At 43.4% G+C, this 23,670-nt stretch overlaps 1 protein-coding gene across 4 annotated transcripts in view; it reads right to left on the bottom strand.

Annotated features, from left to right (window-relative positions):
• Fbxw11 (F-box and WD repeat domain containing 11) overlaps nt 1-23,670 on the bottom strand; it is a 98,264-nt gene that overhangs the window by 15,825 nt on the left and 58,769 nt on the right. For 2 of the 4 annotated variants that reach the window (XM_028756492.1, XM_028756493.1), the window contains 4 exons: nt 20,923-20,985; nt 16,322-16,547; nt 8,154-8,340; nt 6,646-6,736 (listed from right to left, as the gene is read on the bottom strand). In XM_028756492.1, coding sequence (XP_028612325.1) covers nt 6,646-6,736; nt 8,154-8,340; nt 16,322-16,547; nt 20,923-20,985 — 567 coding nt within the window. The remainder of the gene's footprint in view (nt 1-6,645; nt 6,737-8,153; nt 8,341-16,321; nt 16,548-20,922; nt 20,986-23,670) is intronic. The other 2 variants (XM_028756494.1, XM_028756495.1) reach the window with 1 other exon arrangement.

Genomic DNA, 23,670 nt, shown 5'->3' with positions numbered 1-23,670 from the left:
ACTCTGAATTAAATTTACTTGGTTAAAGATTAAGCCAATAATCCCGTTTCTCATTGTTTTCCTTTTTAAAATAAGGAAACAGTTTAACCTGCTTAGAGCTACAAGAGTAGTGACTGATTAGCAAGAAGTTACTCCAAGTTCTGATCAGCTAGGAATATATTCATCAGTACAAAGGACAGTCCTAGCTTTTAGTCAGAGAACACAAACATATAGTAACAATCTAGGGTACTGTCTGTGTCAAACAAATGAAACAAACTCTGGCTACAGAGCCTGAAAGCCACCAAAAGAAGGCTCTCTGGCCTGAGACCACGGTCCAGTTCAATAAGGAAGTAGAGTGTGTCCACCAGAAGGCCCAGCCTCGGGAGTAGCTAGGAGGGACTATCCAAGATTAAAACCCATAAGCCTCTACTAAGACTAGCTGGTCTAGATTCTTAGCCTTTGAAACCAGTAGACAACAGGAACAGCTGTCTACACTCAACTCTTGAGTCCAGGTTGAAAGAAGTTCTTGGAGTAGCTAAGGCTCAAGAGCTTGCTGTCTGAAGAATGTAAACTCAGCCTCTACTCACAATAGAGGACCTCTGGCACCCAGTAAGCCAAGAGTCTGAGGATGGCATTCTCCTGAACTCTCTAAAATGCTAACACTCTCCGAACGCTCCCTAACACTGTCCTATGCTTTATACACTGTCGTTTCTAGGCATTCAGAGGGAAGTGTTCTACAATCCAGCACAGGTACCAAAATCTATGGTGCAGATTTTGTAAAATAACATAATTATGTAAAACAGCATAATTACTTTGTTTTGTGATTTGCTTTTTTTTTTAAAGGTACTCCTCACTGTAGAACCAAGGCTAGCTTTAAACTCTCAATCTTCTTGCCTCATTTAATTAAATGGTATATTTTCATATAACTATGCATATCCTCATATATACTTTAAATCACTTCTAGATGAGCTTTAATAGTAAGTATGATATGTTGTTGTTCTTTTTGAAACAGGGTTTCTCTGTGTAGCCCTGGCTGTCCTGGAACTCACTCTGTAAACCAGGCTGGCCTTGGAACTCAAGAGATCCACCTGCTTCTGCCACGCATGTGCCAGGGTTAAAGGTGTGTGCCACCATGCCTGGCTGAATATAAATAGTTGTGATGCTAAAATATTTAGGGTATCACAACCAAAGGAGAGAGAAAAAAAATCTTGTCCGTGTTTAGTACAAATGCAATGTTTCTAATTCGTTTCCGCTGTGGTAGCTGAGTCTGTGGAACCACAGCTATAGAGAGGACCAGCTGTATTTCTAGCCAACTCATCACCTAATGCTGAGGTAAGAGCCACCGTTCTCATTTTTATAGAGAAAGAAATGGAGAGTTGGAGCTATTAATACCTATATCAATACATGTATATTTAAAGAGCAAGTGTCTGTCATTTGTGACCTCTGTGCTCAGCACAGGCCCTGGGAACACCTGGGTCCTCAGAGAGCTAGCACTGAACAAGCAGGACAGTGAACAGTCAACAAATGGGATGGCACATGTCCAACCCTTAGAGAAGACAGCAGTATAGACAAGCTCTTCTGTGCACCTGCTACCATCAGAACTTCCTAGGCCAGGCAGTGTCTCTAGTGGCTGATAAATGTCAAAACCAGGAAAACTAATTCACCCCACTGTATAACCATCTCTCATGACAGGTATCAGTTCATTTCTATGGCAACTTTTTTAAAGGGATCTAGAGCATAATAGCCTATTTAAAAAAACCCATTGTTTAGAAACATCTAGAGAAATAGTGTATTTTTGGATAATGACTGGGCCATCTTAGCAAGCTAAACGCTCCATTGAATTGCTGACTTGGGGAGCCAGATATACTGTTCAGGTGCCATCCACTGGGAAGAACAAGAATTGATAGAAAGTGTGTGATTCCATTTGAACACAAAGCATTGACTATATAGCATGCCTTACTATACACCAAGCGTTTTAAAATCATATAGGTATCTTTGGGCTTTACAGTAGTGTGAATCTAAAGTAGGCTTTACTTTGTGTACCGAAGAACAGAGAAAGCACATTTATATCACATGGGAGCTGAAAGGGAAACAATGTTCTTCATTCAAATAGAGGAACTGAGAGGATTTTTTATACACTTCCCGTCAAGGTATCTTCTAGAATGGTGAGCTGGCCATACCCTTTAACTGCACCTAACACACTGAGAACACCGAGAACAGACGAGGAAGAGGAGCCACAATAGCACCACATGGTCTCCATCTCCTGTGGCGGCCAAATCAGTTCTTCAAACACCCGGGCAAAGAAGAGTCAATATTAAAGCTGAGCTGTCTCATTTACTCCTGAGCCTCAGTCAGCTGTGAGAGGACAGGGCTTCTTCACAGGAGTGTCACCAGGCAGTCCACTTGCCTTACAGTCAGAAGGAAACCAGGGTATGGCTGAGCTTCTCCATAGTCACAAGGTTCCTAACTTTCTAAGATATTTTTATATTTTAAGGAAAAGTTCAGAAGACTCTTGGTGAGTCACACTGGGAAGGCCCTACTTAGGGCAAGTTTTTAAATCTTTAGGTTCTTGAATCCAAGGTAAGTATAGCTCACTGGAACCAATAGGAAGTGTCAAGAAAGCCATGCAGCCACCAAGGGCACTCCTGAGCCTGCCTGTCTCTAGTTCTCCAGGGCACCCCCACACAAAGGCAGCACTTGCTGATGACTATGCCTCCAAGAACACTACCACCATGGCTGCCCACCTCAGCTCTCACTCCGGTTCTTCTAAAGCAGGTGTCACAGGAGCAGCCCTCAGGCCTGGCAGGCAGCCTTGGCCAGTGGTGCAGCTGAGCAGGAGCCGCCTCCTCTCTGAAGCAGGTCAGAAGGCCTGCTCCCTCAACTATCAAAGGGGCCGTGTAAGAAGAAACACGTGCTCATCACCACCTATTGGGTGCACTAACAAAAACAGTGGGCTGTAATTAAAAAGGGAGGGCTCTCCTTAAATTATACGAATTATATTGGACTGGCTGCTATTTATTGCTGGTAGCCTGTACTTCGTAGAAGAACCATCAAGGAGCTCAGCCTTCACATGGAACTCAGCTATTACTCCAGTGCAGTGGTGGCAAGGCCAATCACACACAGGTGCCCTCTCTAATACCTGCCATCCCATGAGTCATAAGGTGGCACAGCTACTGCAGAGGAGGAGCTCACATGGTAGGGAACTTGTAAGAATCGCCTTACCCTGCGCAAAATCTCAAAACACTGGGAAAGTAGCCATGATATACAGAGTATACAGCGGCATTTAAATTGGCAATAGAGTGAAAACAGATGTCTGAGTATAGAGGAATAACATTATTTTTAGAAGCCTAAACATAACTGAGTGGGTGGGCAAGTTTCAGCATTTTCTAGTTGGGACAATGTTAATATCAAGTTTGCAAACCACAAAAAAAGCTTTCCACTTTCCCTGAATGAAATGTGGTTTATTAAAAGGTGTGATACAACACACCGTCATTTTCCCCGTGGCCAGCTCCAAGGAGAGTGCCTCAAAGCCACTTCCCCGGTAAACATACAGAGTCACTATTCTGGAATAGTAGAAAAGAAAAATCCTCCATCAGGACATTAGTTTGCTTCTAAGAGCAACAGCCTTCCATCTGCAGAGGCATTTGGGAGTGTGGGTGGACAGAGCCTGGGGAGTCAGTTACATTTAATCAAGTCCCTGCGGTGAGTGGACAGTGAGCTGCCTTGAAAACAGTATTGCCAAGGACTCTAGATATCAAGGGAGAGTGGCTGCCTCTGGGTGGGACACGCCTCAGGTTTGCCAGGAGTTCCTTTTCAATTTAGAGGCCTGAAAACCCTCTGTGTGGCAAGAACACCCAGGAGAGAGAAACCTTTGCAGAAAGTGAAGAATGTGAACTATTCTCCACAGACTCCAATTCTCACTTCCCCATTTTCTTAACAGCAGGAGCTAGCCACACAAAACCAGGTTGTCTATTTTTCCTTAAAATACAGCCAATTTCTGGTGGCTTGATGTGGAAGGCAAACAAAGTTGGGAGAGGAACCTCTTCTCTGTTCATGATAGCCCAAGCTGAGAACAATGTACTTCAGGAGTCAGCAAGCTGGGATCAGGGAAGAGCCGATCTGTGGAGTCTCGGGGAAAGAGAGTGGGAGCTGTGCACGGGCTGGGGAGACCTGGACACTCTGGTGTGCCTTTATCTTCGGGCAGGCTTAAGAACCTTTCAATGCTACCTTTTCCCTAACAGAACTAAAGCAAGGCCAAGGGATCTCATCTGAACAGTCAGAACTCAGGTGCTGAGTTTCCACATATTCAGAGGAAGACAAGTCTACAGGAATAAAACATGCCTTTCTCCTTCACTTCCTTTACTTTCTTGAAAGCCCGAGGCTAGACAGACCTCAGCTAAACGCCCACCTCTTCTATGTAGCACATTCTAAAACTTCTTTTAGTCTCAGTTTCTCTTTGTGATATGATATGACACAATATGATATGGCTTGATACAGACCTTGGAAAATCATTGTAATTATCTGTGTAAATCCCTCACAGTTCATGGCAGACTATAGGGGTGACAATCACTGCACCCTGTAGGTAATACTTTTCACAGCAGTCATTATAGACAAGCTCATCTGTGTGCCTCACAGACATGGATCACAGAGAGAAGAACTTCCACATTTATGCCTGCCCTGACAGAACACAGCACACTCCTCAAACAGAGGGTGGCGCTCTGTTAACACAGAAGTGATACCATTGATCCATACTGCAAAGGTCTTGTATGAAGACCAGAGAGTATGTGATTGGCCATGGGCTCTACCACTCACTAACTGTGTTTGTTAGAGTATGTGGACAGCTGTGGACTATACCACTCAATACTGTGTCCGTGAGAATGTGTGGCTGATTAAAGGCTGTGCCACTCACTGTGATCCAGGGTAACAGTTTACCTTGTCAGCCCATGTTTCTTAGATTTTCACTGTGCACTTGACCTACTTTTCAGGGTGTCTAGACTATCGAATAAGAAGGTATGCTATAAAGTACTAAACGAAGTATCTGGTACAAGTAAGTGTCCTATTAGTGGTACACCATTTCTGTCACTATTACTATTAGGGAGGACACTGGAGTATAAGCGTCATCCCTCATACTAAGAAACTTAGCCACAAAAATTTGGAGGAGACTCTGCGGCCAGGCAGTGGTTTTCCCAAACCACACTTTAAGAACCCCTGGGAAGACCACCGTGATGCCGAGGTTTTGTGTCAAGCAGCGTTTCCCCGTGGCTCCATTTCCAGTCACATCTGCCTCCTTTGCTAGCTCTAAAGTATTTTTTCAGCCTGAGGAAATGGTTATGGTAAGTGCTGTCATATTGTCAATTATAATGGTAGTCATGACGACTAAATAAAATAATCTACATCACCAAACCTCAATCTGATAAGGGTTCTCCCAAGATCCTGTTTATTAACGGACGGCTTTAAACAACATCCCCTCAGAAGGAATACTTTCTTGAGACCACTCATGGAAAGTAGGAGAGTCTCTCAACAGTTAGCCCTGACAAAGAACAGAAGGACATTTCTAAGATGTGCATACACAATGTCTTGGTGCACTGACCTGGAGCAGCCCCTTCCCTCCTGAAATGCACAAACCCTAACCTGTAACGACAGTCTGCTGTCATCCACTAAGCACTGTGGGACATTAGTCCAAGTTTTGAACAAGAGGTCAATTAATTCTTAAACTTTATGTGGCAATGGTTTAAAATTATTGATCCCTCCCTAAAAGGTTAGTTTTTAAGTTGTTTTAGAGAGTACACAATCAAGACAAGAGCTTCCTCTTTTAAATAATATCCGGTCACACACAGATGAACCATTAATGGGATGGATCCATTAGTTCACATCTGCCTAAGAAGGGGCAGGGGATGAACTCCACAAAGGCACATGTTTCTCCATTAACGAGTTTTGGCACGATAACTTTTATGTTCATCACCTGGGGAAGAGGATTACTTTACAGTTTGGAAACTTTATGGGAGACACTGCGCTGGCCAGCGAAAGCTCAACTTTTCTGAAGAGGAAACGGGAAAAAGCAAGAACAGGCAAGAGCATACGTGAAGAGTTAATGAAGAAGTACCTGAGCGTGTCCATCCTGGTTTAAGGGAACGGGCTTAATAATCAAAGGGAATCAGAGCACAGCAAACGTGGTTAACATCCCTCAGCAAACTGACGTCCTACTCAACTTCACAACAGCCCCAAACCTGCTTTACAAAGCTCACTTCATAATGGCTTAGAATAACCTGAGACATTTTTATGAAAAGCTATGCATGCATGACTTAAGAGGAGATACACACATGCCTTCCAAAGAGATGGCTCAAAATATAAAAGTATGTTTACCTAAAAACCTGGGCGTTGGATTGTGGAAATTTTATCAAATTAGAATATAGTTTATCTTGGATTAAGGTTTTAATTAACTGGCAGCCTTACAGAAGCATTTTGTGTTTTAGAAAAGCTGTATTTCTATAAAAAGGCGTGATCAGCTCTGAAAACAGTTATAGATTATACACTGTGACATTTATTTCCAAAACTCAACTTTTAAAAAATGTTAGTTCATGAGATAAGAACAAAAGGACTTTGAAAACAATATAAAAAGTTGAGAACAAGCTCCCAAGGGTGTCAGACAATTAAGTAAACAGTTACCTCTATGTCCTGGATAATCTTTGGGTATAGTGATCTATAAAATGAGTTGGGAGGCCCATCTGTAGGTCTGTTTTTAAACAGGTACTGATCCCTGGCAAATGAAAACAAACAGATGTCACATTTCTATACATAAAAGAAGGGATTTTATTTAAGCATGCTTATAAGGACAGCCCGTGTTTCCTGCCTTTTCCTTGCACTGAGTGTTAACAGTTCAAAAGGAACAAACTGCAGTTTCCATGGTAGAGACAATCTAGTTCTGGCATGATGCTGGTTTTCTGTTTTCTGAGTACTGTCACACAAATAATTAACCTCTCATTTTAGAGCTTTTTTTCCCCTATAAATTTTATTAGTAAAAACTTGCAAATAAAAAACAGGACACACTGAAATGAACCAGTCACAATGTCTGTACATTTTAATGAACCTCTTAAAAATTACAATAGGCATTCTGAAGCTGTGAACCTTCACACTGGATTTTACACTTTTTCTATCAAATACATTTTTATGGTCTCCTATCTACAACGAAAAACGAAAATTCCCTGCTAGAGCTAGAATTAGGAGAACAATTAGCTTGCTATCCCTTTTCAAAATTCCTCATGCCCATTAGCTGCTCCCAGCCCTTCCTCCCTAGGACTGTGCCTTCCTCGTGTTGTGTTCTGTTATTTATGCTGCACCCACATGAATAGTAAGTGTTAATGAAGCTTGTGAAACGTCTTATCGCACACACATTAGACGTCCTCCCATCACGAACATGCAGCCTCACCCTCCCTCCATCTTCCCAGCCTCGTGCCTGTCTGTAACTTTCTCTATGCTGACTGAGCCAGACTGCTCAAACATCACAGGACATCAAACTGCATTTAAGCTCACAGGCTTCCCTAGAAAACCCTGTGCTGTGTTTCCATTCTTCCCCATGAGCAATAATAAAAACAGTAAAGACATAACTCGGGCTGCTGGAATAGTTCAGTGACAGAGCAGCTGATTCAATCCCTAGCAATTAAAATACAAATAAGTAACATTACTAGACTCTCGTATTTTCCTTTAAAAATTTAATGTATGAGGGTTTTGCTTGAGAATATGTCTGTGCACCACATGTATGCCTGGTGCCCATGGAGGACAGAAGAGGGCATCAGATCCTCTGGAAATGGAGTGCCAGAATGTTGTAAGCTACCAGGTAGGTGCTGGGAATTGAACTGAGGTCCTCTAAATGAACAGTCATGTTCTTAGCCACTGAGGGATCTCTCCAGCTCCAATTCTCACTTTTTTTTTCCTTACCTTTTTGTGATGGGAAAAAGCATAAATTTAAAGCTTTAAAAAGATGAATGTATCACCCATTTGAGGTATTAAAAACTTTATAATAACAAATCCATGACAGAGGGGAAATTCTAACAGCTTCAACCTATCATTTTTCTTCCTTGTTTAAATAGACTGACATATTCACAAATATTTGTCCTGAGTAATCAAGCTGACAGTACACAGAGGAAACTTTTTCCAAACAAGGCCTCCATACTTACCAGCCTCTTCTTTCTGAGAGTCCTTTCCAGAGAGGGTCGGTACGCACCATCCTCTCAATTAGCTTCTTCCAAAGCATCCCTTCTGAGATCACTCGCTGCCATTCTTTACACACCAGCTCTGCTGCACACAGAGACCTGGCATCCAGGTAGGAAAGAATGTTTTCTGCTATGTGATCTAAGCCTTGCTCTACAAAACAGAAAAGCAATGAAAAGAATGGGCAGGGCAGTGCACAGACCAGCCCTTCTTTAAAGTAAAAACTAAGTAAACCTTGAGGCAGATACAACATGAAGGAGCCTGGCATGGAAATGCTCTGGAACAGGTGCAGCCCACAGCAGCTGGTCCAGCCATGAGAGCTGCCCTGGGACAGCTCTGTCTTTGGCATTTTCAGAACTCTCTCCCCATTTTTCTGCCAAACCTTCACAGGCCAATGGTTCTCCAAAGTTACAGCCAAGGCACAAGAGGGAAAGCTCTTGGGCTGTGCTCTGTAGTGAAGCCAGGATAGGAACTCAAGACTTCTTGCTTCAAAACCTGTGCTTGTTGCCCATACTCATGAACACAAGCAATAAACCACTCCACCATGAACTCTTGATAGCCACGGGGACCAAAAGGAAGACTGACACATTTTTTTAAGGCATGTAAAGAATTAAAAGTGTTCACATTGGGCTACAGAGATGGCTCAGTGGTTAAGAGCACTGACTACTCTTCCAGAGGTCCTGAGTTCAACTCCCAGGAACTACATGGTGGCTCACAACTATCTGTATGTAATAGAATCCGAAGCCCTCTTCTGGTGTGTCTGAAGACACCGATAGTGTGCTCGTATAAATAAAATAAGTAAATCTAAAAAAATCAATCTTCTCATCTCCCTCTGACAGAGAACACACACACTCACACTCACAGCAGATATATGCAAGAGAAAACTGCAAGGGACTTGCAAAGAAATTCACTCAAGAGGCAGCTCTGTCTGAGCTTTGCCACGGAGGTCACCATGGGCAGCAAGGTCACCATCTAGTACATTCCTTCTTGGACTTGTAGGTGTGGCTTCTGTAGCTGCAGAACATTCAAATTCCATGTCCCAAGTTAACTGTGCACTGCTGGTTCTACCACACAAACCAAACACGGACACAACCCTGTCTCAGTCAGCAGTAGCTGCTGCCTCCATTTCCTTCTCTGCAGGGTATGGACAAGAATCGCTGGCTGTGAGAGTGTCAACACAAAATGACACATAAGGAAGTCTTCCCCACCCACATGTGGCGGGCACCCATGCCTGACATTTTAGTTGGAGGAAGGGGGGAAGCAGGCATGCTTTACAAATAGAGATTGCATTATTGTCTCAGAATGACATGGTCACACTGCTGATGACAGTTTCCAAGACTTTCATTTACTAATTTGATCCTGGACTAGATCTAAGACCCAAGCTCCACCCTGAGGCTATGTGGCACCAATGCTATCCTGTTTACTTGAATTCCTTCCCCTAATGGCCACATCACAGTAGACTCCTGAGATGGTTGCAAGTTAAAATAAAGTCTATGTCCTTCTCCCCAGTTGCTACTAAAACAATTCCCTTTAATTCTGTATTTGACCACCGGTGGGACAGGGTCAGAAGCTTATCTCTCCTATAATTCAGCTTCAAATTTTCCATGTGACCTAGCCACTGCAATCTCTAGAATTCTAGTTTTTAGAATCCAGAAAGGGGTATTCCTCGGTGGACCTACATAAGGAGCAGACTATCTTTACCCACAGCTGAGTACAAGCATGGGAAATGGGTCAGAACCAAGGACAGCACCCAAGACAGCAGCTCTCCCCTGCAGGCTATTCCTGATGAATCTGTAATACTCCAGGGTCCCAAAACTCAGCTACCAGCTCTATATGACATCTAAATAGGACAGCCCAAACCTGTCACTTCAGTCAACAGGGACATCTGGAGATGCTCCCATGAAGACACTGCCATCTTTAGATCATTCTTCTGACTTTTTCTGACAATTCAGTCTGGCTCACTCCCTCTCCCTCTTACTGGTACTTACTAGCTTTGCAACCTTTCATTTGCAAGTTGGCACCAGTTGCTTTGGGTCCCTTCTTAATATATACGATCCATGCTCATTGGAGAAAAATTACAAAACACACATAAATAAATTAACTGCCAGCTCTAAAACCCTTATCCAAGAGATCTTCATACCCTGCATTCGCCTTTTGAAGATTATCCACCCTTCCTAATCTTTCAGGTGCTAATTAACCTTTTGAACTAAGATGAGCTGAAGAGTAATATCCAATGTAACAGCTGCATCCTACAAACACCTCCCCAGTTCTTCAAACCTGGAGACTTGTCCGACAGGCTCCTCTGGACACCATCAGGCGGGACTACGAGCCCAACTGCTCACTTCAACACTAAGTCACCTCCCAGAACTTCAGTTCTCAACGTTAGTCCCAGGCTCTTTCTGGGCCACACTTTTTCTTTCCCTTATTGTTTAAGAGACAGAAAGGAACAGGTAAAACCAGAGTGGAAACAGACCATCCTGCCATCTGCTTCCAGCACATTATCCCTACATTCCTTGTAACTCCCCTCCAGATGGCTGGATACTTTGTTTTCAACTCTCCTTATCTGGACAATCTGACATAATGTCCAACTCTGTGTTCTTGATACCATTCTCCAAAATGCAGACACCTTCTGTGAGCCACATATTCATGTGCCTCTCTCCTACATCTTCTATGTGTAGTCACACAGGTTGGCCTCTCTCTCCACGCCACAGCGACAACTATGGATTCAAATTACAGAATCTCTCAGTTGCCATAAGCCGAGTCTATACTTATCCCAACTGTAATCACATTAAAATCATGCTTAATCACATTTCTCTAGCCACAGGGTAGCATTCTTAGTTCTTGGATTTCTCTAAAGCTGGGGGCTCACTGGACTTCCTCCCACATAGGATATTAACAGTGACTTTGCATGACTCCCATGACTTCCCCACTAACGGGATCCTCCTAATTGGTTATCAACATGCTCCATCCAATTCCCCTTTCAAATCCTCTACTCTTGGAAAGATGAAACAAACAGCAAGGCAACATGCATTAGAAAGACAGCTGCCTTTCCAGGTCTCTGTGGCAGTGTTCCCATGACCTGTGAAGAACCAAGAGAACAGCATCCAAACTTCCACTCTACTGACAAGCCTGAGCCTGCAGCCATGAGATACTAAACCGTGGACTGGATGGGTATCAACTAGGGACACTGACTTTCAAAAGCACAGCAACAGAACAGATCCCTCACACTTTCTACTCAATCAGCCTCTGGAGGTGGCAGCCTAGGAATCCACCTCTTAGAAATGTCACCTAATTCTGACAAATGGGGGACTACTGGTTTATAGCAAGGGCACCCTAGTAGTCTTGGGTCTTCCCTCCTCACTGATTGCTTATACAACTAAGCCACTAATAAATTTTTGCATAAGCAAATCCCTTACATATTTCCTCTTTCAAATGCCATGAGCTCATTTAAACAATGCCCTAGTGACACCTAAGGTTACACTCGTTTCCTTTGGTCACGACTTTAAACTCCCGTTGTCCTTACAGGAGGCAGCAAGATTTAGTCTTATGGAAATGCAATGGCTGTCAAACCAGATAACCTGGCTTACATTTTGTTTCAGTCAACTGCTATGTGAGTGGCCATAAGCAAATCTATTATCCTTTTTAAAATATCATTAGTTCATAACATAGGAACAACATTAAGTGCTGAAAGAAGTTATCTCATATAAACCACAAAGTAACTCCCCAAGGTAAGTGTTCTAAATAGCCACTTTTTACAGGGAAGGAACCTCACAAGTCCACTGGAAAAGCTACTAAGAGATTTAAAGAGCCAGATACATAACAGATATTCAATAAATGCCCTTAATCTTCTCCCCTCCCCTCCAATCTCCTTAGCTGATATGAATGTTGAAGAAGCTATCAAAGTTTTCATCCACAACAAAAACAATGCCCATCTCTGCTAGCAAAACCAGCTAACTTCCATTCTATTAGCATGAGCCCCGTATTCCCAAAATGCTTTGAGAAGAATCAAATGTTCTATGTTGGGCACTTTGATCCACTGAATACAAGATGCTTCAGTAGTCATACTGAAGAGCCACACGAATCCTGCAACTTTCTGGTTTCAAGTCCACTGAGGAGAAAAAGGTTATGGAACGAATGAACGCAAGGTGCTGGCCAGGCCTGAAGGGCTTTGAGGTGTTACACTAAGTATTTTCCTCAGCAGCGTGTCTGGCTCTTATTACTCTATCATGCTGACGGAGCAGCCCCTCCCCCTCCTAAGGCAACACGAGGACACACCACTACCTCAGCAGAGTACAGCCCGATAGTACACACACATTTCTGACAGTGGTGCTGGTGCTAACTGAAGGCGCCTCATGAGAATTCAGAAAAATGTCAGCAATAAACTCAAACAATTAAAAGGCACCAATTTCAAAGTTCAATGTGTAAAAACTACCATATCAAAATGAACCTAAAATGTGTGATGTCAGCTCAATGCCCTTGGTGAGGCCAGCTTCACACAGCTGTTCAGATCACACAGTAACTTCCAGTAGTTTAGAGACCTTCGAAGAGCAGCTGTAAAGAAACCCCCAACCCCTACCTCTGCTGCTCCTTGCTTCACAAGTCACAGCTTTGGTTATAAAATCTTAAGTTAAAAACCTTTTTAAAATAAAACAACCACCTACAACCAGTGCCAAAGCCTTTCCTGGTTATGTGTGAGTCTAAGGGCTAAAAAGGAAGTGAAAATAAGCGTAGGTCACAAACCCAAGGCTTCCCATTACACCATCCAGAAAACCAAATGACAAAGTGAGAACGCTTCTGCACCACACCCACTAGGTGGTAGGCACACTTCAGACACACAGTCTTTAATCCTCCCCCACCCCACACTGTGCCTACATAGATGAGGATGGGCAACTGTGTGCGGAGTCTGGGACTGAAACCTTGGGGCTATCTAGTTCCAGTGCCCACACTTTCCACTCATGATGCTGGGTCTTTGGCCCTGTACCCAACCTGAAGTCTCGGCTCATCCTTTGATCTACTCTACGGTATTTACAGTCTGTGACGGTTTTCTGTCCTTACTTGGGGGCTAGACAAATGAATAAACCATGGGCAGGAAGCTAAGCATTTCAACATTTTTAATCGCACAGATATCTCACCAAACTGATCAGCAAGACTTATCATCTTTTTTGAAGTACAATCTGCCTCTATTTTAAATGGTATAAATTTTCCCTTTAACAACAGTTCTTACAAACCACAAACTTAGCCTGCAGAAATTGACATTGCAGACTAAACATTTACCATGATTTTTAGAAAAGCGTATCATAATTATCACTTTTTCCACTGAACCAAAAGGAGCCAGAGACCACAAACATTTTCCACTTTTCTTATACTGACAGGTACAATGCTCACAGTAAGCATTTTTAAAAAGCTAAGACTATAGACAGTTTTTTAGAACTAATGTTTTTCACAAGCAAAAGTTTAAAATGATTGTCAGTCTTAACAGTAAAAGTCCAAACTCCAGATACTTACTGAATGACTGGACACTGAACTAGCAGAATGACTACGTTTTCTCCATCTTATTAAACCTATGTAAGTGCATACAGACTTCTCTTCCCCATAATGCTCTACCAGCATAGGTCTGGGAGAGAAGAACTAACGCCAGGTTCAATCCAAGTCTACTAGTCACAAACACAATCAGCTGGGCCAGCTTGTCCCTGGCTATTAGATTCTCGTGTATGAAATATACTGACATATGTATATATGTTCAGATCAAATCCTGTTAAAACAAATAGCATTTTAACAGAAATATTTCCATGTCCCAGCCAACAGTCCATTCATTTCATATAACATTCAATACCACAAAATTCCACGTTAACAGAGATATGGACAATGCCTTAAAATTCGCTGTAATGAAAACTGAATTGTATGCAATTATACTAACCATATTTATATACATAACACATGTTCATCTGTTCTGCCTCTTCTCCAAAGCTGTGCACACCCCAGAAGGGGCTGCTGGAAACTATCAAGGGAACTTCAACAGTGCCACCTTGTGGCTATTCTGTAAACATATGAGGCAAATGCCCACATCTAAACCATTTGGAAAGCAAATTAGAAAGAAGAAAATAAAACCAAAACCAGAGAAACAAACAATAAACAGATTTGCTTGAGAGAATAGAGGCTTGGCCTCATTCCTCAGTAGCCACTGATGAGAAACAGTCCAATCAGCAACTTGAAAGACTTTCCTGACCTTTCCGGGTGCAGCACAATGCCAGGGCTCTCAAGTTCCAGTAGCGTACAGAGGAGGTGTGCACAAGAATCCATTCCCCTATACCTTTCTCTCTCACAATGAAAGGCCCTCTTCTCATCCTCCATAACTACAAGTGAACTGAGTCACTGTCCTCATTAGGTTTTTATCAACTTGACAAAGGCTAGTTATGAAAGAAAGCAAACTGAACATGCCAGGACAACAGGCCAGTAGGCAGTGGTCCTCTGGTTTCTGCTTCAGCTCTGACTTGCCTTAATGGAGGACTGTCAGCTGTAGGATGAGGAAGTGCCAGCAGCTGAAAACCTGCTGCTGCTGAGGCAGGGCTGCTGAAGTAGCGCTGACCCACCCCGGGCGGTTCCCACCTGTGCTGGCACGGTGGCAGTAAGGGCTGCACTGACTGTCAAAGGAGAAGCAGCTCCTCTTCAGAAGTCAGAGCTCTACATCTTACCAACCAAACTGAAAACGAAACACTTCAAAGTGAGAGAGAAAAGTTGTTAAAACCCAAAGTAGAGTGAAGTAAGTATCTTCCGTGCGAGCGATGGGTACACGTTTGCATGTCACCAGCCCCACCATGATGTACCCCAACAGGGAATTAAAATGTCTAACATGGGTTTAAGGGATGATGGTTCATCAGTAGGCTCACCCAGGAACACAAATGCAGCAGGACGATGACAGTACTGATGCTGTGCTGTGGGTGCCATGGGCACAGGTAGAGACACAAGAGTTCTCTGTGCCTTTTTTGGGTGAGGTGGGGTGAGGGAGACATTTTAAATATCCCCATCTTCTTATCTGTATATAAATGTCAGAGTTCTCGGTCAGACTTGAAAACACTTTTGAACAAGTCCTTGGCAATCTCTAAATTGTTCTCGGTGACCTTGATAACCCTTTGATCAAAACTGAGGTCAGAGGGACATATAAAAAAGTCACCTTTGTGTCTTATTTGCTCAGGACTAAAACTGTCGTAAATACAAACAAAACTTAACCAGAAAACCGTACCCATGAGCGCACATGCATGAGAGACGATGGCAGGACTTCACTAAGGAGGAGACAGAGAAGCAGGTATCAACAAATGTTAACAGGCTGCAGAGAGGACCCAGAGGTTAAGAACACTTGCTGCTCTTGCAAAGGACCCAGGCTGAGTCCCAGCAGCCACACAGTGGTGTGGCTCATAGCCATCTCTAACTCCAGCTCCAGAGTATCCTACACTCTTGCGACCTCCATGGGCACAAGGTAACCACATGGCACGCAGATATACATCATACAGACAATACTCATACACATAAAATAGGTAAACTGAAACAAAAGAAGGAGAAAAAGAAAAACACTGACAAAGACACACTACCAGTTTCCTTGGTTTCTTGGCCATTGCCTAAGTATCACTTCAGACAAGGGAACAATCTCAACTCTTTAAGGCTTGCTAAGATTCAGACTTACGGTAAAGTAGACATGTGTGTGTGTATGTCTGTGTGCATATTTTGTATGTCTCTCCCTGGTTGGCCTCAAAATAATCCCATTTTAGCCTAACGAGTTTTGAGAGAACAGGCATGAGTTGTCATGCCTAGCTCCATTCATTTTTAAAATTACATGTCAAGTACAGATTGTCTAGATAACAAAATTAAATAGTGTACCTTTAAAAACAGATAAGCAACTAGCACTGACTAACATGCAGCAAGACCAATCATAGAAGTGGCCTGCGTTTCCTAGAAATTCATCTACTGCATTTTACTATATGGCACTTGAGGATTAAAATCTAACTACAAATACAGTGGCTGTCCAGAAACAACAGCTCATTCTGCCATTCACTTCACAGACCCCACTCAGTGCTACCAGGTTCGAGGACTAGTCATCTTGCACTGCCCAGCAACTGTGAGGAGAAATGCAGTTACCTACCTGGTAAAGCGGTAATAAAGTCCCGCTGCAACATGGGCTTCAGGTAAGAGTTAATATGTCCATGCTGATAATGACACATCCGTGAGATAAGATGCTCCACAAACTCCACCTGATCTGATTCAGACCACTGGTCAAAGTACTTAATGCACAAGTCCTTCTCTTTCTGGTAGTTGCCCTCTGATGGCCTCTTTCTGGAGACAATCACAGATGACGTTCCATTACTTATCTGTTTTGGAAAAACAAAGAAACAATAATTAGCTAAAAAGGCATTTAATCAATTTCATTAGAAATACCTTTTGTCCTTTATCCTTAAAATACCAATTTTAACCTAGGCCAAATTAAGTTCTTTGTTCACTCATTTATTACACACATAAAAAGTACTGAGGGCTCATAGCCTCAAACTAAGCAGCCCAGTAATTACCGAAGTTGCAGCTGTTTCTAGCGCTGACTGTGCCTTAGCTGACCTTTCTCCTTTGCGTACTGCACCGCCACTGCACCACTAGACATTAGACACCTCATCTGGAGATGATCATCTTAGAGGCACTGACTGCCCAACGTGATAAGCCAGCATCTAGTTGGCTGGGAGTAGTCTGTCTCTACTTCCTCAAAATTAAAAGTTAATGTCTCTCTTATAGTCTCAAGATATTTCCAAGACCTCAGATGCCTGAAACCATGGACACAAACAGTACATGTTTCTGCCTATACATATATACATAGATTATACATATACACATATATGATAAAGCAGAGCTTATAAATTATGCATAGCAAAAATTATTGACAATAATAGAATACTTAAAAACATCCTATAATATGTATGTACGTCCTCCCAACCTGCACTTCTGAAATTTTTCACTTAGCATTTTTAGACTACAGCTGACCATTGGCAATCACACAGAGCAGGGCTGGGCTAATGTACAACACTAATGGTGCTCACACCCGACCATGCATTGGAGTAGCTGAGTTAACACAGATTGTGTGTGAGTCTGTCTGTCTGGATGACAGCCTCAGAATCTGTATTTTAAGTTCCTAAGTGCTGCTGAGTCTGCTAGACCAAACTGCATTTCAGGGGATTACACTGAGAACCCCATTTATCTTAATAGAAGAGAGGCCTAAAAGTAAATCAATCTATAAAGCTTCATTTTCTCCTAATAGTTTTGACCCTTCCACATTAGTTCTGATGGCTAATAAATGCTGGCCAAACAGCTTAGGTTTTCCACCCCTTCTTCTGCCCTATTTCTTAGAAAATAACCCAATCCCTGGAAAGGCGTTCATCTGGCCGGTCTGTATGACCAGCATGGTCGTTTCTCATCAGTCAGCTCCGTCTACCTTCCCCTGCACTGCAGCACCATCTAACTTGACGGCAGACGAGACAGCTTAGCCTGAATTTGACTCCAGGAACCCACAAGTGCAAAGAGATCCCTGACTCGAGCAAATTGTCCTGTGGCCTCCATACTTGCACTATAAAATGTGTGCATATTAATTAATTAACTCATTAACTAATTAAAAGTTTTAATTGAAACCATAGGACTCTAGGTATAATCCTGGGGAGGGTTCAATTGCAGCACCCCTCCCCTAGAAAAAGAGAAAAGAAAAAGCCACAGACACTACTTCCTCTGTCCTTCCTGTACATATGTCCTCCCAACGTGCACTTCTGAAATTTTTCATTTAGCATTTTTAGACTACAGCTGACCATTGGCAATCACACAGAGCAGGGCTGGGCTAATGTACAACAACACTAATGGTGCTCACACCTGAGCATGCTGAGCAAGCATCCACCTGCCTCTGCCTCTGCCTCCTGAGTGCTGGAATTAAAGGTGTGTGTCACCACCACCTGGTCGGATGCCAGCACCCAACAATCTAAAGTCTGGGAAGATGCGCAGCAGGTAAGAGTGCTGGATCTGCAAGCATGACGACCTGAGTTCAAATCCCCAGAACCCACATAAAAATCCAGACATGGGCCAGGCATAGTGTTGCACATCTTTAATTCCAGCACTTGGGAGGCATAGACAGGCGGATCTCTTTGAGTTTGAGGCTAGCCTGGTCTACAAACAGAGTTCCAGGACAGCTGGGACCATTACACAAAGAAACCCTGTCAAAAAACAAAAAACAAAAAACAAAAAAACAAAAACAAAAACAAAACCAACAACAAACACACACCCCGAAAAAAACAAAACCAAAATCAGAAACGCCCAGACATAGTTGCCCATGATGTAACCCTAGCATGGGAGTGTGTAAACAAGCAGGAGACAAGAGTCCAGGGGCTAGCTGGGTGGCCAAAAGAACTAAGACTGCAAGAGAGCCTACCTCAGGTAATAAGGCTGAGAACAATAGGAGACAGTGTCCAGACACATCTGCACGCTCACATCCGTGAGACCCTACGTACCCTCCCCATCACCAAAACAGTAACAGTCTGCATCCCTAGACTCAAAGCCACAACCACTATAACGCTATTTAAAAACAACATCAGGTCTTTGGTTTGGTTTAGTTTTTGAAACAGGGTGTCTCTGAGAGGCCCTGACCGTCCTGGAGCTTACTCTGTAGACAATGGTGGTCAGAGATCCTCCTGCCTCTGCCTCCTGAGTGCTGGAATTAAAGGTGTGTGTCACCACCACCTGGCCTCATCGGTGTTTTGGTGTACCCTGCCAGGCCATCTGTCCTTTGATGGCCTACTTGCATACCCTAACAGAAAGACAGACCCAAAGAGGTGAATTACAAATGTCCATTAATTCCATTAGAAACTTGTGTCCAACATCTTACGTGCAATGAAGAGCTCTTGTTAATAGGATGTTCTCATATTAAACTAGACTAAACTCAAAAGAAAAAAAAAAGAACCTCTGTAAAGTTCAAAGGAAACCTCTGACCTTCCTTGACAAAAATCTTTTCACTTCATATCTCAAGTGTGGTTTTATGTGTACACTTACAGGCAAGGTCAGAAAGCACTCATCTTCCACTTAATTTACATTAACCATCTATTTCCAATTCTCCACGCCACCCCCAATTCCCAGAGTGAGGGATAAGTCCATTGGCATCTGTGACCACCAGAGGGCAGCATTGAACAGGCATTCTAAAAGTTCCGGTTTTGAAAGACTCCCATCTACTTGCCTCAACAGAACTTGAGACAAAATTAAAAATTCTTTGCTGTGATAAATATCACCAGCAAATATAAAAGGAGACATATAAGGATAGCTTATATAAGATATCAAATATAAAAGGATAAGCATGTCAATGTTGTTTTAAGCAAAACAGCATCACAATATTGTAAAAGGAAAATAGAAGAAACTGCCTAATAATTACAAGCAATTGGTAATGCAGCTCACAACACATCTTTTTGCTGAGAAGTACTGCAGTGTGGCCGTTACGGTCCAGCTTTAAACACAGTGAGGCTGGATTAACCACTGGCAGCTTTGAAAATGATGGGAAAGACCAAGGTTGAGATGCAGGGTTTTCTGGTGTTGTGAACACAATCACCAGGACAAAATCAGGCTGCACACTGAAATGCCAACTGTTAAGTCTTGCAGACTACATGTGCTCATTCCTCCTTTATTCAACATCTGCTGACAATTTTCCAGAATGGCTGCTTTCACAACAGGTTAAACAGAATGATGGCAATAGCCTAGCCTGCATCTGTGCACTGCCTCCTAGATCACAGTATTTTCACATCCACTTTCTCACTTTGACAGACAAAAGGTTATCACTTCATTCACCATCTAGTTTCCCACTGAGTAACCAACAAGGAGATGGACAGATGGAGGAGCCTGGATGCTAAGGAGCAGGGAGTCACTGCAGGCTAAAGGGTCACAGTGAAGAGCAGGATGGCGAGGGATGTGGAAAAAGGCCGAGTATGTTCCTTTTACACATGATGTTCAAAAAGGCACATGCGTGCTTAGGAGCACATTTCCAGCTGCTATCCCAGCCCCTGGTGGCCCAGAGAAACCCCACAGCCCTGCTGCCATTATTTGACCTTGGTCCATAACATCTTATACTTGTTGGGTGCCCAGTATTCTAGCTAACTAACTATAGTTTTCAAATGAGCCCAGGTCACTTTTTTCCTTTATTCTATGGATGCTGTGGCTTTACTCGTGCCCTCACAAAGAAGAAAACTGCTTCCCAGCATGCTTAATGAAAACACTAAACCATGAAGGTCCGTGTGTCCCCAAACCTCCACCACAAAGCCTGGGAGGGTGGACAGACAAGTAAGAGAGCCAGGAAAAGGAGACTGAGGTGACAGGGGACAGGACCTCTCAGGAAGAGCAGGGCAGGGGGAGTGGGACGCAAAGGAGAAAAGCGGCTGTCTGTACTTGCTGCAGGACTGGCATAAGGTCTGCACTTGGCTCTAAGCTAAGCCTCCACCATCCCCAGGATGGAGGATTTCTACACTATCTATCTTGGGTCAGAGTTGGTATTTTAGGATAGTGCCCTTCCAGAAAACTCCCAACTTCTTTACTAGCAGTAAGGACACTTCCCAGAGGAAATGGTGGGCAAGCAGGGTGGCTTCTGAATCTGGCAACCCTACCCAAAACAGGTGGGCTCTGCTCTCAGTGAGGACACAGGGAAGGCAGAGCTTTATCTACAGTCATCTGCTAGCTTATCATGCCTACCTGCCAAAGAGCACTTTTCTTTGGGGACTCATCTTCATTTTGATCTTCCATAACTGAAGTGTTCTAAAGGGGGAAAAACAGGTTATTTGAATTATGCCAAGTTCTGCAAAACCTAAATGACTACAAGACATAAACTTTGAGATCCCAAACTAGAGTGTATGTAGGGATGCAAACCCAAGAACTCTGCCTTGTTGCTCACACACGCCATGCTGGGTCAGGAAGCTATACTTGGCTTTCATAAATCAACAGTAAGCATAGTCGTCACTTGCAGAGCCTGGGCGTGACGGAAGAGCTGCTAACTTGTAGGGTAGCCTTCAGCATCACTGCTGTTCTATGGCTTGTGGCAGAAAGCTCAGAGACTCACAAGTTCCCAATGGTTGCATACAATGTCTCCTAGAATGCTTGCTGCTCAGTAATGCATCCCACCCACCAGCAATTAAAAGTGACAAGGCCTCCAAAGGCCCTCCTCCTTCCCCCTTCCTCCATAGCTGTTCTGGGGAATGGCCTTGTCATCTCTCCCAGTAAGAGTGGAAGACTGTCTCAGGATGCTGTTAGTCACTAACAATCTGGCTTGCCTTTGGAACATGTTTTCTTTCCATTTTTGTGTTTACTACATGAAGAAGTTCTGTGTAATCATCCCTTTGGTGACCTAGTGGCTCAACAGATGCCCATTAACTGGAGATTATACATGACTGGGTTTTCCCTTTTGAAGCCTCTACAAACAGCTAAGTGAAGACTTAATGAGAAGGGGAAGTGGGTGAGTTGTGCTCGGAAAGGAGTGACAGACAGCTCACTTGTGGTCAGGGTGCTCTAAGGTTCCATCCCAAACCTAAAACTCTTTAAGATTGGAACACTAAACTTGAACTCCAACATCTGCTGTGCAGTGTTTTTGGAAGGTCCAAGGGGATCCCTGTTTACATCTTCAGGGATAAACTTTCTCAAACTGCCCCCTACTTTTCCTTTATCCTTGGGTCCTAAAATGTTGGCCCTAACCCAGAAGTACTTCCCCACAGAGCAATGGAGAATCCCCAACAACTGATAGGAGTAAGCCCTGAGTATGAGTCACTGCTGTCTATGTCAATGGCACACAATAGGTGATCCAAAACAAGACGCTGGAATCTTGACTTGGTCACTCAGTGTGTGACCTTAGGCAAATGAAATCACTCATCAGAGGACCACAGGGTGTGTAAGATCACCAGTGCTGTGCCTGGTACTGAATCTCTGGTCAAAGATACTCTCTTTCCCCTCTGAGGACACTACTTTCCAAGGTTTCCTTTGCACATGTTTACAACCTCAGTGACCTGGGCAGAGCAGAATGGCTATACAAGGAAATTCTTCCTCAATAATCTTAAAAGTCCTAGAATGTCAAGACCAATGACAGGGTACAGGAGAAAGGGGGTGTGGGAGGCAAGCAGTATGTCCTAGTGTTCAAAACCAGGGGCAACAGTGAACAATCCTGAAGCAGAAGATGAAGGAGAAGTGAGCATTGATCTACTGCATCCATGGTCTGCTGGACCACGTGAAGCTGGCCCTGCAGCTCCAAAGCTGTAGGACCTCCATGACACAGGTTATCTGAGGAGTGCCAGTGAGGTTCCAGTATTGATTCTGTAGCAGAAAGCCAGAGGCCTTAAACCAGACCAGTGACTCACTGCAATGAACATTTCCAAGCAAAGATGATGGACAAAAGGCTACACTGTGTGACACACTGCAGCTTCCATGACAAGATGGGTTTTTTGTTTAGTTGGTTTGGGTTCTTTTATTTCTTTTGGATGGAGGCTGCAAGGGAAATGGGTGGATCTGAAGGATCAGGGAGACGAGTGGGATTGGCAGTGCATGATGTGAAGTTTATAAAGAATCAATAAAAAGTTTAAAAAGAAAAAAGAAAGAAAAAGAATGGCAAGGAGACAGAAGCAGGCCACACAAGGAGAGCACAGAGCATGGAATGAATGGGAAGTCAAGTATAAGAGAGCCAGAGTCCTTGTCACTCATAAGGCCGGTATTATAGTCTACGTTTAAACCTCCTGCAATCTGGACAGTGTCTTTGTTCCTTACTGCCTGAGTATGGCAGTTAGAAAGAGCGGTTCTGACCTAAGCATTGTCATGTTTTTCACTCAAGAAAGAAGCAAGAATGTCCAGAGTCCTGCTGACTACACCAGTAACAGCAACATCACAGTGAGAACTTTTAATTCACCTGTCCCACAATAGCAAAGACATTATTTATACAGCTGAGAGGAAGGCTCTTGTGAAGAAACAGCAACTATTCTCTTCATGCTAAATTACAGAGGCTAAGTGTATACACGTCAGTGAAACCCTCTGAGGGCTAGACTACACCTGTCTCCTACACATGTCCCAGCTTCTCTTATGATACTTGAGAAAAGCTACAACAGAGACCACTATTCAAGCTATGCTGATGAGGCTGGGCTTCATGACTTCCACCCATTTCTACAGCTCAAACGTGGGCCCTCATTCAGCAAGAAAGCACCTGACCATTGGACCACATTCCCAGTGAATCACTTCTAAATGGTATTTAATCCTACATAGCAAGAGAGATGCTGAGAGAAAAAGGACCCGGGGTCTAAGTAAGTTTGAGAAGCACTGTCTATGTACATGAGTGCACACAGTCACCTAAGTATCACATGTTCCAGTAAAGGACCAGGCTACTGTACATTCTGTGAGGAACTAGACCTCTGAGTCAGACCTCGTCAGTGTCTACTGCTTCCCTCAAGCTAGGTGGGCATGAGCAGCCCT

Source organism: Grammomys surdaster, unplaced genomic scaffold, assembly GCF_004785775.1.
Source record: "Grammomys surdaster isolate TR1022 unplaced genomic scaffold, NIH_TR_1.0 126121, whole genome shotgun sequence".
NCBI lineage: Eukaryota > Metazoa > Chordata > Mammalia > Rodentia > Muridae > Grammomys > Grammomys surdaster.
The sequence above is the reverse complement of the archived record's forward strand: the minus strand, read 5'-3'. Positions and strand labels throughout refer to the sequence as shown.